This window comes from Panthera leo, chromosome C2, assembly GCF_018350215.1.
Source record: "Panthera leo isolate Ple1 chromosome C2, P.leo_Ple1_pat1.1, whole genome shotgun sequence".
Taxonomy (NCBI): Eukaryota; Metazoa; Chordata; class Mammalia; order Carnivora; family Felidae; genus Panthera; species Panthera leo.
Window position 1 is genome coordinate 69,979,182 of NC_056687.1, and position 14,817 is coordinate 69,993,998.

General features: G+C 48.4%; 1 protein-coding gene across 1 annotated transcript in view; it reads right to left on the minus strand.

Moving 5' to 3' along the window:
• The window catches only part of ITGB5 (integrin subunit beta 5), a 121,354-nt gene that overhangs the window by 26,674 nt on the left and 79,863 nt on the right, over window positions 1-14,817 (minus strand). Inside the window, 1 exon segment of the mRNA XM_042955044.1 lies at window positions 6,711-7,140. Within this exon segment, the coding sequence (XP_042810978.1) occupies window positions 6,711-7,140 (430 nt within the window).

Sequence of the window (14,817 nt, forward strand, 5' to 3'; positions counted from 1 at the left end):
ACATGGACTGGTAAATGGAAGTGTCTTTACTAATTAGGGGTATGTCATTCCTTATGATCATAATTATTGAAGAATCCTGTAACAAATTCTGCTCTTAGAGCCACCGTATTCTGAGTGCTCCACAATGGAATAGGACCCTCTCAACTTCTGCTGTCACGTGCATAATTAGGATTTATGTAATAGCAAATAAGGGAAACTGCTATGCAGGACATTCCTGTGGGGGACAAGAGGCCCTTTCTCTAGAAAATGTATATATTTTGCATTTTTATATTTGCAAGTAGCACCCACGTAACCATCAACAAACTAAGAAGAGATTAATATACATGCAAAAACCTGAAGAATTTTCTAGGCTCTCTCACCTGAGGCTCTACAGGGGTAGCAATCCCACCAAGAGGCCCCTTTCTTGGAAAATTAAAGGTGTCAAATCATGGTTCATTCAAAAGGTACTTTTTGAGGCCTCTGTTGTGCAGCCACATTCAATTCGGTTTTATAACAAGCCATTTATGATCTATACAAATTGCAATGCAGTGGCAGAAAGTACCGTGACCACAGACCCAGGAACAGCACTGGGATACTTACCATGAGTGTGAAAATTACATTTCTGAAGAAAACAGGATAAATATGGTGAGAAATATTGTTATGAACATAGCTGGATAATTGTTGCCAAAGGAGGTGTTTCATTTGGCAAGAATCAAGAAGTCTAGAACCAGGCCTTAATGTCAGAGGTGTTTTTAACTGGAGAGGTTTCACACAGCCTTGTGAAGCCTTCTGGAAGCCATCAGCCCAGCCTCAGCCCCAGCGTTTAGATGCTGGCTCTGGCCACTAAAATGATGCCACCATTGTCACTCTCCCATTTTTTTTATGTTTGAGAGAGAATTGCAGATGTCCCTTAATCTCTAACTGCCTGCCACACATTAAAGAATTTTTATATCTATATAAAAATCTGTATGGAAAAGAAAAACATAAATATACGTATATATGTATGTATAACCTGGCCAAAAAGCCTATTAGAGGAAGAAAAATATTTGAGACCTTACTTAGAGGTACTTTTGGGATCTCACAGTCAGAAGACCTAAAGGGCTCTGTTCAAAATTCCCTATCCTATTTGATTTAAATTTTCTCAATATATGAAACCCAAGAAGTAGGCTGACTATTAATTAGCAAGCTATTCACTGCACCCCAGGGCAGTCATCCAAGGCACAGAGAGTGCTGAAATCTTCCATGTGGAGACTGATTTCAACAGTTTACCACAAAGAAGTAACTCAAGTCCCAGGGCATGCACTGTTTGGGTATAGAAACCAACAAAGAACAACAAAGAACAACAAAGTTTGAGCAATAATCTTTTACTACATTAAAAACAACTAAACAGGGGCGCCTGGGTGGCTCAGTGGGTTAAGCATCTGACTTCGGCTCAGGTCATGATCTCGTGGTTTGTGAGTTCAAGCCCCGCATCGGGCTCTGTGTTGACAGCTTGGAGCCTGAAGCCTGCTTGGGATTCTGGGTCTCTCTTTCTGTTCCTCCCCTGCTCATGCTTTGTCTGTCTGTCTGTCTCTCTCTCAAAAATAAATAAACATTATGTAGCAACGTGGATGGAACTGGAGAGTGTGATGCTAAGTGAAATAAGCCATACAGAGAAAGACAGATACCATATGGTTTCACTCTTATGTGGATCCTGAGAAACTTAACAGAAACCCATGGGGGAGGGGAAGGAAAAAAAAAAAAAAGAGGTTAGAGTGGGAGAGAGCCAAAGCATAAGAGACTGTTAAAAACTGAGAGCAAACTGAGGGTCGATGGGGGGTGGGAGGGAGGGGAGCGTGGGGATGGGTATTGAGGAGGGCACCTTTTGGGATGAGCACTGGGTGTTGTATGGAAACCAAGTTGACAATAAATTTCATATATTGGAAAAAAAAATAAAACAAACATGTTATTTGGAAAAAAAAATAAATAAACATTAAAAAAAAAAACAAAAACAAAACTAAACAGACCATGTCCTACTTCTTATGTTCCACTGGGGGAGGGACTCTGAAGGGTCAACACTTTACGAGACTCAGAAGAATAGAAACCTCACAGTGGCTCCATAAAGCTCCCTTTGCACACACAGGGACCGTCTGTGGACAGAACCATTCCCTAGGTTATGTTGTCTCTAGAAACCAGAGAGAAACACAACACGCACACAGGGCATTCCTATGACAATGTGTCCTAAAAGTCACCGCTTCCAAACCTTAGTCTGATTTGCTTCACTACCAACTTTTATGCTGAATGACACATTACAAACTTGTACTCTCTTGCATTCCCCCCTCGGTCCTCTCTGGGGGTAGGGCAGACAACAAGACAAGGATAGACAAAAACGCCAGAGAGAAGTGGAAGGAGCTTCTCTAGGATGTCCCCACCGAGCCTGGCCCTGGCTCCCTGCCTGACCCCCCCCCCCCCCCCCCCCCCCCCCCCCCCCCCCCCGTCTGAAGACAGACCACAACCACACGGCCCCTTGCGGGCAGGCTGCAGGGAAAGGGCGGGAAGGACTGTGGGAGAACGCTGAAGTCAGCTGCCCATGAGCCTCTGAGTCAGCACCTTCAAGACCAGAGTGGCTGCTGGGAAACAGACTTCTCTCCCACAAAAACCCCAAATATAACAGCAGTCTAAGAGTTTGAAACCAATGGACACAGTTCCAGGCGGGAGTTCCAAGCTGATCATGGGTGCCAAGGAACTGGGGAACGGAACCCATCACCCACCCAGTCACGGCTGCCTTCCCGAGACAGCAGCAGTGTTCGAGAGACAAGGAAAGATGAGTGGGGTGCTACATGGATGTGCAAGAGTGAGTCCTGCCTGGAGCTGGGCTCAGTTTTAAGTCCTTACCGAATAACCAAACACAACAATGACCTCATTCCAGAAACTGTTTTCCCCAGGAAGACTTGGATGGCTTCACGTTTCAACTTAGTTGTTGCTTTTAAAGTGAACGGGTATAGAGGGTAATTGGGGATGCAATGGAAAGAGACTCAAAATGTTCTAATCAATGAGGTATGAAAGTCATGCAACTTTAAGTACGTCTCAGGATGTATTACCCGAGAAAAGCACAACACAAAATTGTACACAGACACACACATACTAACTTAGAAAAAAAGTTTAGAAGGAAAGATACTGACTGACCTCTCCAAGTATGAGTGAAGGAATTATAAACAATTTATTTAAATTTTTTCTACTCTTCTAAACCTAAGAATTCTCCAGCTATCTGACCAAGCACACAGTTTCACAAAGGATGTACGTTAACCAGTACGGGAGGAAGGAGTTCCTTGTCTGGGTCACCAGATGTTCCAAATTAATCCCAGTGACCAAGACGGATGCAGACAGCAAGGACAGCCAGCACATCTATCGACAGAATTATTTTTCACATTCTCTTTAATGAATGTGTATGGCTTTTCCAACGGGGGTGGAAAACATCCTAAGAAGTTAGTGGCCTGAGGCATCATGCATGTGGGAGCCTTGAGAGCTTCAAGAATCTGCCTCTTCTCTACCCAGGGAGAGTCTCTCAATACTGTAGGATTGTATGGGGTGAAGGGAGGCAGAGAGAAACAGCACCCGGGCAGAATTCTGAAATGCAAGCTTAACTCAGAACTGTGCATTCCGGTGGTTGGACAAAACAGCTGCGTACTCTCTCAACTACATAATACTCCTGCTTCCAAAATGACAAGTTTTCCATGCTGAGGCCACTCACACCTCACCCACACCCGCCCTGTACACCCAGACTCTGCACTGTATGCAAAGAAATGTTAACATCTGTCGGGGGGTGGGGGAGAGGAGGCATCTACTGCATGCTGGGCCCCTCTCCTAACTAGCACCAGGCCAGGTCCTTCCTCTATGTCTTCTCCTTCAAAGTTCAAAATAATGTAGAAACAAGGGGTTGTGAGCTATTTTAAGACAGGAAACCAGAAGTACAAGACAACCCGTCAGTAGGCTGAGAAACTACGGGGATGGAATTGGCACGTGTCATCTGGCTTAGAAGCCCTTGCTCCCAGGCAATGTGGACACAAGCAGCCTTCTGCATAAAGACATATCAGGGGATTGTTTCTGGCTCCTGAAGGAGGGACAGTTTCATGAGAATGGTTGTGAAAGTTTGAAAAAAGAAAAAATGCTGCTAAAAGCCAGTTACGGACACTGCCAGGCTCCTTGGGGCTTTTATGGTGCTGCTAAAGGGAAGCAAGGTCCATTCTGCCATGCTGGCACTCCTTAGGCAAAGCCTGGTGATTCACAGGGGGAGGCCGGCCCCTTCTGCACATTGGGCAGCGGCTGCAGCGACCAGAGGTGGTGGCACTGACTCATAAAGCAGCCAGTGGTCACTGAGCCCTCCTTTTGTTCCAGGCTGTGCACTGGGTGCTTTATTCACATTCTCTCTCGTTTGCAAGAGCTCTATGCCCAGAGTGACACAAGCAGCAGGTGGTGTTATTGGATTCAGACCCAGGACAGCCTGATCCTAAGCACTTTTCCTGCTAACACAGATAGAACCATGTCGCGAATCCCAGACCCTCATCTCTTTGACAGAGGAAGAGTGGATCCCTGCTGCACGGTCAGCACATCAAATCCTCATTCTTCCACCGGTGACATTTCTCTAGGACATTCACATGCCCTGTTCACAACTTGAATTGCTCCAGAAGGTACAGGGCATGTGAATGTCCTAGAGAAATGTCACGGGTGGAAGAATGAGGATTTGATGTGCTGACCGTGCAGCAGGGATCCAAATCAAATCCCAGGAGGCCTCACCTGCTAACCCATGTCCAGGCCACCCTCAGCACCTGCTCCTTCCACAGAGGGATGGTCATTCTTCCACAGGGACAGGTCATTTATATGCTCTGGTTTGCTTCCTATGTTTCTGCTTTCTCTTCCCTACTATATTCAAAGTTCCTTTCAAATCAGTACTTCCCAACTGTAAGACCATTTGCAAGGAGGAATCACAGAAACAACAGAATACACTGCAGAAGAAACTAAGATCCTGCCTAAAATTGTTCCACTTACTGTATTTGCAGGCAGCATGGTTTTGGACGGAGTGACCCCTCTGAGACACGATTTTACAGTATCTCATAAGAATGCAACTTCCAGAACGGGAGCTGCCAATTGTAATTTCACTGGAATCCATGGAAAGTCTTATTCTTAGATTGAAAACTTCAAGCACTCAAACAGGAGACAACAAACACTTGGCTTGGCCATAGTTCATTTAAAAAATTAAAAACCTTCAACTTTTGGTAGTAATGTTTAAAAGCACCTCAACAGTATCATGTGATTGTTTAACAGAAAATAAAAAGTGGACATATTGTTAGGATGTGTTAATGGAAGTGGAATGTCCAGATCACAGAAATGTGCAGCTGAACTCTGGGCCGAGCCCTTGTTATCCAAAATGACAACACACTCGATGCTGAGAAGTGCACTTAATAAACTGCTAGAGTCCTCAGAGGAGGAAGAGCCTTGGTGTCTTTGTGGTAAGAAAAGAGCACAGAGTTGGGGTGCCTGGGTGGCTTGGTCGGTTAAGCGTCTGACTTCGGCTCAGGTCATGATCTCACGGTCCGTGAGTTCGAGCCCCGCGTCGGGCTCTGTGCTGACAGCTCAGAGCCTGGAGCCTGTTTCGGATTCTGTGTCTCCCTCTCTCTCTGCCCCTCCCCTGTTCATGCTCTGTCTCTGTCTCAAAAATAAATAAACGTTAAAAAATTAAAAAAAAAAAAAAAAAAAAGAGCACAGAGAAACGTAAAGAAATTTTCAGATGTTTGACAGGCTGACATATGGAAGAGGGGGTCTAGAACATGAACCGGTGAGTAGGAATTACTGAGAAACAATGTTCTGTTCAATCAAAAGAAACTTGCAAACTGTGCCTGTGGGAGGCAGAATGACGGCCCCCAAAGATGCCCACGGCCCAATCCCAGAACCCGTGTCTGTGTTACCTTAAGTGGTAAAAAAGGACATATTTGCAAGTTTGATGAAGTCAAGGATCTTAAGATGGGGAGACTCCAGGATTAGCCTTGTAATCACAAGGCTTCTTATAAGAGGGAGGCAGGAATATCAGAGAAAGAGATGCGACAACAAAGCAGAGGTCAGACTCAGAGAAAGATCGGGGTGCCACACTGCTGGTTTTGAAAGTGGAGGAAGGGGCTACAAGCTAAGGAATGCAGACAGCTTCTAGAAGCTGGAACAGGGTGGGGAACCACAACGGAACCGATTCTCCCCTGGAGCTTCTAAAAGAAATGCAGCCCCACAGACACCTGAATTTTAGCTAACTAGTATCCACTGTGGACTTCGGACTTTCAGAACAGTAACAGAATGCATGTGTGTTGTTTTAAGCCACTAAGTCTGTAGAAATTTGTCAGAGCAGCAACAGGCGATGAATGCCATGTCTAACAAGGGAATAACCACTACCAGCCCCAGTGAGCTCCCTGTCTCAGAAGGCAATCCAGAAGAGACTGAACACCTACCCATCAGGAATGCTGTGCAAGAAGGCCTGGATGACTCACAGCACACACTGTGACCCTGAGAGTCCACATGCACTTGGCTGGTCCTTCTCCTGCCATTGTGTTCAACACACTGGTCTCCACCCCAGCCTGGTGGCAGGCAAGGCTTGCCCTCGCCTTCTCCCAGGAGGACAGCAGCAGTTAGTAAAAGGCACACTTTGAGTGGGGGATGTCCCAGTGGTGCCTGGGCCCGGCTCAGCACTACAGTGCTTGCAGGGTGCCTACCTGAGCAGAGGACCCCTCTGTTTCTGGCACAGGAAAAGTTGTCACACTGGCAGAAAGCCCCGTAGATCTTGCCGAACTCGCTCTCGAAGCAGGAGCACTGGTTGCAGCTGCACTCCCCACGCCCGCTGCACAGGGGCTTGCCCTCTGCTTCCCGGCACAGGTTCTGGTATCCACTCTGGCTCTCCCCTTCCTGGCACTCACACCTGGTGCCCAGGTAGCTGGGGTTGCAGTCGCACAGGCCACAGACGTAAGTCCCGTTCCCACTGCATCTGGCGCTGTCGGGCTCCAGCCCTGTGCTGCAGCCGCACCTGCAGCTGTAGGTGACCCCCACCTCCAGGCTGTCCCGGAACCCCACTGGCCGCAGCGTGAACGTGTGCTCCGCGTGCTTGCCTGGACAGCTCCGGGCCTCCGCCGACACCTCGAAGGACGCCTGTGCAGAAAGAAGAGAGGGGATGTGGCGTGGCTAGTCAAGAGCTCTGGGGTATCTGCACCAGCCTCCTAACCCCCCCGGGGACCCAGGGAACTTCCCCCCCACCCCCGTCCTGAGGTCCTTGATGCAGAGCTGCCACTGAGCCCCAAGGAGGAAGAGGCCCCAGGCCACCAAGCGCCCTCACTGTACCGAGGACGAGAACACTCGGGCGCGCCCGTGTTTGACGGGCACGTTATCTTTTCATCTGCACGACCCTGAGGAAACTTTGGGCTTCCACAGAAAGGTAGAGACTCATTCCAGGTCACACAGTTCTTCCTGCATTTCACTTGTATCCTATCCTCTCCCCTGGCCATTGTGGAAGTCACTCAGTCAACAAGTACTTGCTAAGCACGTCTTCCATGCCGGGCACTGAGCTAGTTCTCCCTGACCTCACAGGGCACGGAGGTCCATGGACCCCGGCCGATTACCTGCCCCTCTGCAGAAAGGTTTCCTTTCCTTCTGGAGAGGGGACGGGATGACCCTGGGTCCCTTCCAGGGTATCTGTCTTCCCACAGGTAACACCTGAAGCCTCGCTCACGCTCGACCCAGGTTCCTCCTCTGGCTGGTCCTCGTAGCTGCGTCTTTCACGATCACGGCCCCAAGGTCGTAAACAAGAGTCATCACAGATGAAACACTCCACACACACGTACAATATTTCTCCTTTTAAACAAAGCATGAAGAGAAGTGCCGCTACCTCCTGAGCTTCTCATGGGTTGCCCTGGAAACAGGCAGCAAGGTGGTTCTAGGTGGCAGACGGTGGTGCAGGAAAGATGCCTGTTGGCTGCCCACAGGGCTGCAGTGTGAGGATGACAAGGACACAGCAGCCTGGCTCTCCCAGGGGGCGGAGCCTGGCTCCCCGCCCCCCCCCCCCCACCTCCCACCGAGAAAGGAGCCATGTGCGGTAGTCATCCAACACTTGGCTCAGAGCCCAGCACAGGTGGGGTCCGCAGACAGGTAGCTGGCACCCCCTGACCAAACACTACTCTGAAACACTCCTCTCAACGGTGGCACTCTCTGACCAGACAGAGGCCTGTGCCCACTCCAGAAACTGACTCACTGCATCTGGCCAAATGTCTTTATTTTATTTCATCTCATTTCATGTTTATTTTTGAGACAGAGACAGAGACAAAGCGTGAGCAGGGGAGGGGCAGACAGAGAGGGAGACACGGAATCCGAAGCAGGCTCCAGGCTCTGAGCCGTCAGCACAGAGTCCGACGCGGGGCTTAAACTCATGGACCGCGACATCATGACCTGAACTGAAGTCTGACGCTTAACCGTCTGAGCCACCCAGGCGCCCCTGTTTTTGAAAAAGTTCCTCAGTTCATTCTGAAGCTCAGAATGGGTTGGAACCAGTTTTAGCTGTTGTTATTTTTAATTCTATTATTTGGGCTGGATTAAAACTGATTTTTAAAAAGTCATCTAGGCTTAGTTGGTTATGCATCGACTCTGATTTCAATTCAGGTTATGATCTCACGGTTCGTGAGTTCGAGCCCTGCGTCAGGCTCTGTGCTGGCAGTGCAGAGTCCGCTTGGGATTCTCTCTCTCCCTCTCTCTCTGCCCTTCCCCACTCATTTCCCCCCTCAAAGATGAATAAGTACACATTTAAAGTTAAATAAATAAATAAATAAATAAATAAATAAATAAATAAATAAATAAATAATCCTCTATTACTTGTTTTACTGTTACTTAGGTAACAATGCGTATGTTTAGAGAACACTGAAAACATGTTTTTTCTAAATGTTCTACAGATCCCTATCACTTTGGGGTCTTTAATAATTCTAAAGGGCTTCCCCTCAGATTCTAGGACCTGTGGGGCCACCCCAGTGTAGGGGTAGGTGAGACTGAGCAGGAGGACAGACCCAGCACTCCAGGTGCCAGAGAGAGGTCCTACTTGGTGGCACACACGGCTCCAAGGGGACTCAACAACAGACATCCAGGAATCAGTGTTAGCCAAGGGGTATCACAGGTGAGCTGAGGATGGTGACCACTAGCCAGAATCACAGGGTTCTGGGAGAGCCAAACCAGCAGCAGACAGTAGGGACTAACCCATCCCCTTTCCAGAGAGGAAGCAGGGTTGGTGGGTCAGGGAGCTTAATGCTGGTCACACAGCTGGCGGGGGTGGGACCGGGCCTGTGCTCTCCTTGGCACATCACTTCCTGGAAGTGGGGAATGCGCCAGATGTTCAGTGTCCTTATCTGGGGACAGAGGGAGAGGTGGCCCAGCTCACTGCAGGGACCACTAGATGGTGATCCCCAAGGTGGTGACCAGAGGTGTCTCCAAATCATCCTGCCTTGTGCTAGCCTACAGATAGGAAGTGGGGGGAGGGGGGGTACTTGACCGAAGCCACCCACGGGACCATCGAGAATGCAGAGGTGAGCATCCCTCCGTTCAGAGAGAAGCCATGGCTTGCTCAAGGCTACTACTTCTGAGGGCTACAATTGTGTGGGACCTATGAAGTGAAACGCCCTTGCCTCCCAAAGGCATCTGTGGGTCAGAAGTGGAATAAGCTACAGAGGAATAACCCAGACCAAAAGCCAAAGGGATTTAATTACTGAAAGATGGTGAGGAGTGTCCATCTGTGAGCATAACCTTCCCCCAGGGAAACGTGCCTGCATTAAGGGACACAGTAACGAGAGAATTAAATCTCCCCAGTCTTACCAGTGTGTCTGTGTTCTCCAGGGCCTAAGTGCAGAAGCTAGGGGAGCCCCTGCATCAGTGCAGGGAGCCAGTCACCCAGGACTTAGAAAGGCTCACATGCCGTCCGCCTGGCCAGCAGCACAAGGACGACTGGCTTTAAGCGGTCCCGGTGGCCTTCCCCAGCCAAAGTTGTGGTCTAACCGAGGTCCTAGCTGTCGGGCCCGTGCAGCCAGCCACCTGATCACCAGAGAATGACTCTAATTCAGCCATGGGGTCTCATGTCCTGCCGGGCACAGGAAGGCTATAAAAAGCACTTCAGGAACAAGTAAATCTGTTCTGCTAACCTCCTTTCAGAGTCCATTCCCTGAGGGATCAGGAAGGAATCCAGAGTCTGTCAGGCAGCTGGAATGAGACTTTTCCCTGATTACCACAGACTTCAACTGATACTGAAAGCTCCCCAGTTCCTTGAGACTTTCCATCTCCCACTCGGAGATTCCAGAGAAAGGTCATGGACACAGCAGCCCTCCCTCCCATCCAGTCTTGTTATTGAAGCCTCATTGGGATGCTCCTGGTTTCCCCACAGGGCTCTTGGCCTGACCCTCGCTTTCAAAAGGGCTGCCCAGCCCCCACCCCAAACCCACCAAACCCAGGGCTGTACAGACGCCAAGTCCACCAGGAACTCACTGAAACAAAGCGCTGGGCACGGGCATGCGGTACAGAGCCCCACAGGAGGTGACAGGAGAGGGGGATGCTGTGGGAAGCCCGTGATGGGCTCACTGCGTCCTTTGTACTGGGCGTTAGTGCTTGCTGCACGGCTGGCCACTTGCATACTGATTTGTCAAAGCCGGTTCATGAGAAAATCAACTCCCAGTGGCCGGGCCCACTCCATCAGCACTGGCTGGTGTTGGGGCCAGAGGAGGAAAATTAGAGAAAACACAGAAATCACTGGAGAAGAGAACCTTATTGGATATGACACTTTCAACATTTTATTTGAGGCGTGTTTCTCGTTGAGGATGACCTTGTCCCTTACCCCCTGCCATCTTTCCTGCTTCTTGCCCAGAAGAGCTCTCTTAACCCAGAGAACACAGGACAGTCACAAAACCGTGGCCTCTGGTTGGAAGTGACCATAGAGTCCCTCCCTGTGGAAGCTTTAGCTACAGGGGTGAGACCCACCTGGCTGCCACCTGAACCCAGCTGTCCCAAGACTGCACCCCACACACGTACCCCATGGGGCCCATCCTCATCCATAGACCAGACCCAGAGGTACCCCATGACAATTATTCCCTGTGTACTTTCCCTAATCCTGCTTCCCTAAGGTAAGTCCCCGAGCCCTTCTGCTCGCTCTACACTCCTGCCTACCTCATACCATTCGCCACCTTGTCCATGGGGCTCCCAAATCATGGCATTGAAGAAAAACACCCGGCTGCCAAATAACACCAGACACCTTGGCACATCTGTCCTACCCGTATGTCCCGGCCCTGCCTCTGCAGCCTCCACTCCAGCCACCCTCTCCTTAGGCCCCAACACTCCCCTCAGATGCTTCCTCCTACAAAAGGGCAATGCTTGTTCACAGCCTCAGAGCCTCACCTGCTGCTCACCATGCTATGCCCACTCCTCCCCCTCCATGCCTGGAAAATCCCTACTCATGCTTCTTAGCTCGAACAGCACCCCTGTGATGTGGTCCTTCTTCCTTGGGGCTGCAGTGACACCTTGCTGAGCTTTTATAGCCGCACCCATCACCCTCTATGGGGCTGCCTCATCTGCACGTGTATTTCCTCTGCCAGATTTGTCCTTGAGACAGATGTTAGAGCAGGGAAGTGCCCACATACTCAGTAGCCGGCCTGGTTGCTGAAGCCCAACTGTGAGCCCCCTAGAGAAAGCTCAGTCTGGAAGGAGGGACAGAAGTTTGCCTTCCTGGCCCAGGGCTAAGAGAATCAGATTGGCCTCAGCCAGAAGTGCAGAAATGCATCTCTCAGCAAAAAGGTGGCTGAGGGAGCGCCCCCTCATTCCCTGCCAGGGCCGGCTCCATGGGCCTGTGTCTGTGCACTCCCAGGGCCCCACACTCCGAAGGGCCCTGTGCTGTTTAATCCTCTGCTGTTGTCACCTTCAGACTCTGCATTTTTGAACAAGGACCCCATGCTTTGATTTTGCACTGGGCCCTGCACCTTATGCTGCCAGCTCTGCCCCCACTGCTTCTGGGGCCCTCAAAGAGCTGAGTCAAAGGGACGCTCCCGGCACAAGCATGCGGAAGAGCCATCGAGGGCACCCGTGTGGAGGCAGCGCCCTTCTTTCTCTATCGCAGATGCTCTACCAATCATCCCAAGACAGCTGAGATTTTTTGTGTTTGCGAGAAGATGCCATTTAAAAATCTTTTTTTTTTTTTTTTTTGTCCTCTGGACAATGTCCTTACTGTTTCTGAGCTATCCTGGCAAAAAAACAAAATCTGTACAGCACGGTGTCTGTATGTAAGTGGTAATGATAGCACCTTGGGCTTCCTTGAAAGCTTTTTCTTCCAAAGTGCATGAGGTATACCACAGGCTTTGGTACCAGCAGCTTCAGTTTCGACTGCTGGTGTTTGGGGTTCAACAGCAGCAGGATTTCCGGCAAGTTTCTCAGGTCCCCCTTGGAGCCTCAGTCTTTCTCACATGAAGTGGGGAAGTAATGTCTACCTTACAGGCGCTGCAAGAAGCAGAGGAAGCTGCAGTAAATCCCTACGGCAGAACGGGGCCCATTATAAACCCCCGGAGTGGTACTCATGTTATCCCCTCCATGATAAGGAGGACTAGTCAGATGACCTTGGTGTGAGTGGCATCCACTGCTTGCTAGCTGGGGGATCTCGGGCATGTTGTCACACTCCCAAATCTCAGTCTGGCAGCAATGGGTGCAGCGTCCCATCCCCCACCTAAGCCAGGGGGTGTGTGCACTGAATGAGGTGAGGTGCCTAAAGGCACTCGATGAACTGTGTTCCCCGTGTGAGGGCCCCTATTCTTTGTTATCATGCTTTGCTTCGAAATGAACCCTCTGAAATAGATAGGACAGAACAGAATCATAGGCACTAAAAGGCCAGGGAAAGGTGGTCTAGGGTACCAGCATCAGAGCCAGAAAGCCCCAGCTTTGAATTTTCACTTTGCTACTTATGGTAGTGGAATCTGGGCAATTCAATTCTTTGTGCCTGAGTCTTTCTCATCTGTCAATATAAACAATGGTATCTTCCTCACAGGGAAGTGGTGAGGAACACAGAGCTAACTCACAGTCTAATTTGTTCCTGGTCTTTCCTAAGGCTAACTGCATGTCCCTCTTGGGTCCATGAGGGACCCCAATATTCTCATAACAATTTTCTCATTTTTGCTTAAGGCAGCGTAAATTGCCTGAGTTTCTTGCATATCCCAAAAGAAATCTAACTTTATGCTGTCATTATCAAAAAACACCAGTTCCTTTGACCTTCCTGGTTTCTAGACAATTCATCGTGATAGTTGCTTGTCATTTGCTCTTTGAAAAAAAGAGAACTGAGCACAGAACTCCATATGTAGTCTTACCCACACGAAGAAGAGTGGAACCATTATCTCTGGGGTTTCAAAATACTTCCGTTAATATGACCTCAATGGCCTTTTTTTTTTTTTTTTTTTAAGCAGCATTGTTTATTCACATTAAGCCTTTGAGAATCAGAATCTTCCAGGTCCTTATCTTAAAAACTACTAGCAAACTAAGTTTCCTCTACCCTGTTAATAGTCTGAACTAAATGCAAGATATCAGTCCTGTGATTTCAATACTGCTGAATTTTGAAAATGATTTTAAGTCTTGGTTTTCCTGGAGCAAAGATAATCTGTGTTTTCTAGTTCTGTGACCTTTTCATACTTGATAAGCAGTCTTTCGTGAGTTCCACTCAAGCCAGTAGAAAACACAAGTAGATAAGAGACATTTGGAACCTCATTCAAGTCTTCCCTCCAGCTGACATTATGAACACTCCTCAGAAGCAAGTTTACTCAGCTACAAATCTGCCTAACTGTGCTGTCATCAACTCACATCATTTATCTTATCCATAAGGATGTCATGAGACATTGCCAAGAGCCTTCCTGAACCCCAGGCGTCTTGTGTGTGTGCTGTGGGTCCTCTCTCTCACTTCTGTCCCACTGCACCTATTTCTCCAAGTAAGGATTCCTTGCTGGGTGTTTTTCATGTGTTATTCTTGCGCCTTCCTGACACTGCCCCAGGCATTCTAGCCACAGATCCACAGAATTCACTTACATGTCATTTTCTCTGGTTATCTCTACCTCCTTCTGTTTTTCATAGCTGTCTCTCTAAACCCTGTGACAATTAGGCGTTGTGGTTTTCAAAAAATCATCTGGATTGATCAAAACAACACAAATATGTTGCAAAATTTGACAAGTATTAAAAAATAAAATTTTCTTGGAAGTGCCTCTTTAATGAGATGACGCTTTCCCCACCTAAACAGTCCATGTATATAGTATTACTTATTGCTAAATAAGACAGGGATCAATTCTATTCCAATTTTGTATTGGTCTAGATTAAAGCACAACCTCCAAACAAACTTATTCATTTAATTAGGAAGATGGGAATGGAAGGATTTTTGTATGGCAATGTTACCTTATTCTATGAGTGCCTTCCGAGTTAAATGCCACAATCATTTTTAATTTTTAATGATTTATCATCTGACAACTGATTAGGACCTCTTTCACTTTTTTTTTTGTAAATAAACTTGGAAAAAAACATGCTTTAGAAAAACAGTTGTTACTTAGAGTCCTTCACTTTCTCAACACTGATGCCATGTTCTGAATTTTCCCTTTGACAGGGCGAGGCACCACTGTAAGACTTAGAACAGGCGAGACATCCACCTGTGTGTCATAAATGAGGGCTGCTGTGAAGGGGAAGGAAGGAGAGGATCAGGCATGGCATGTGGGAAAGGCCCAGAAGACCATATGGAGGCTCAACCAGACACATGGCTACACCTACTTTTAGAGCTCTTTCCCCTAGAGCCCTGGG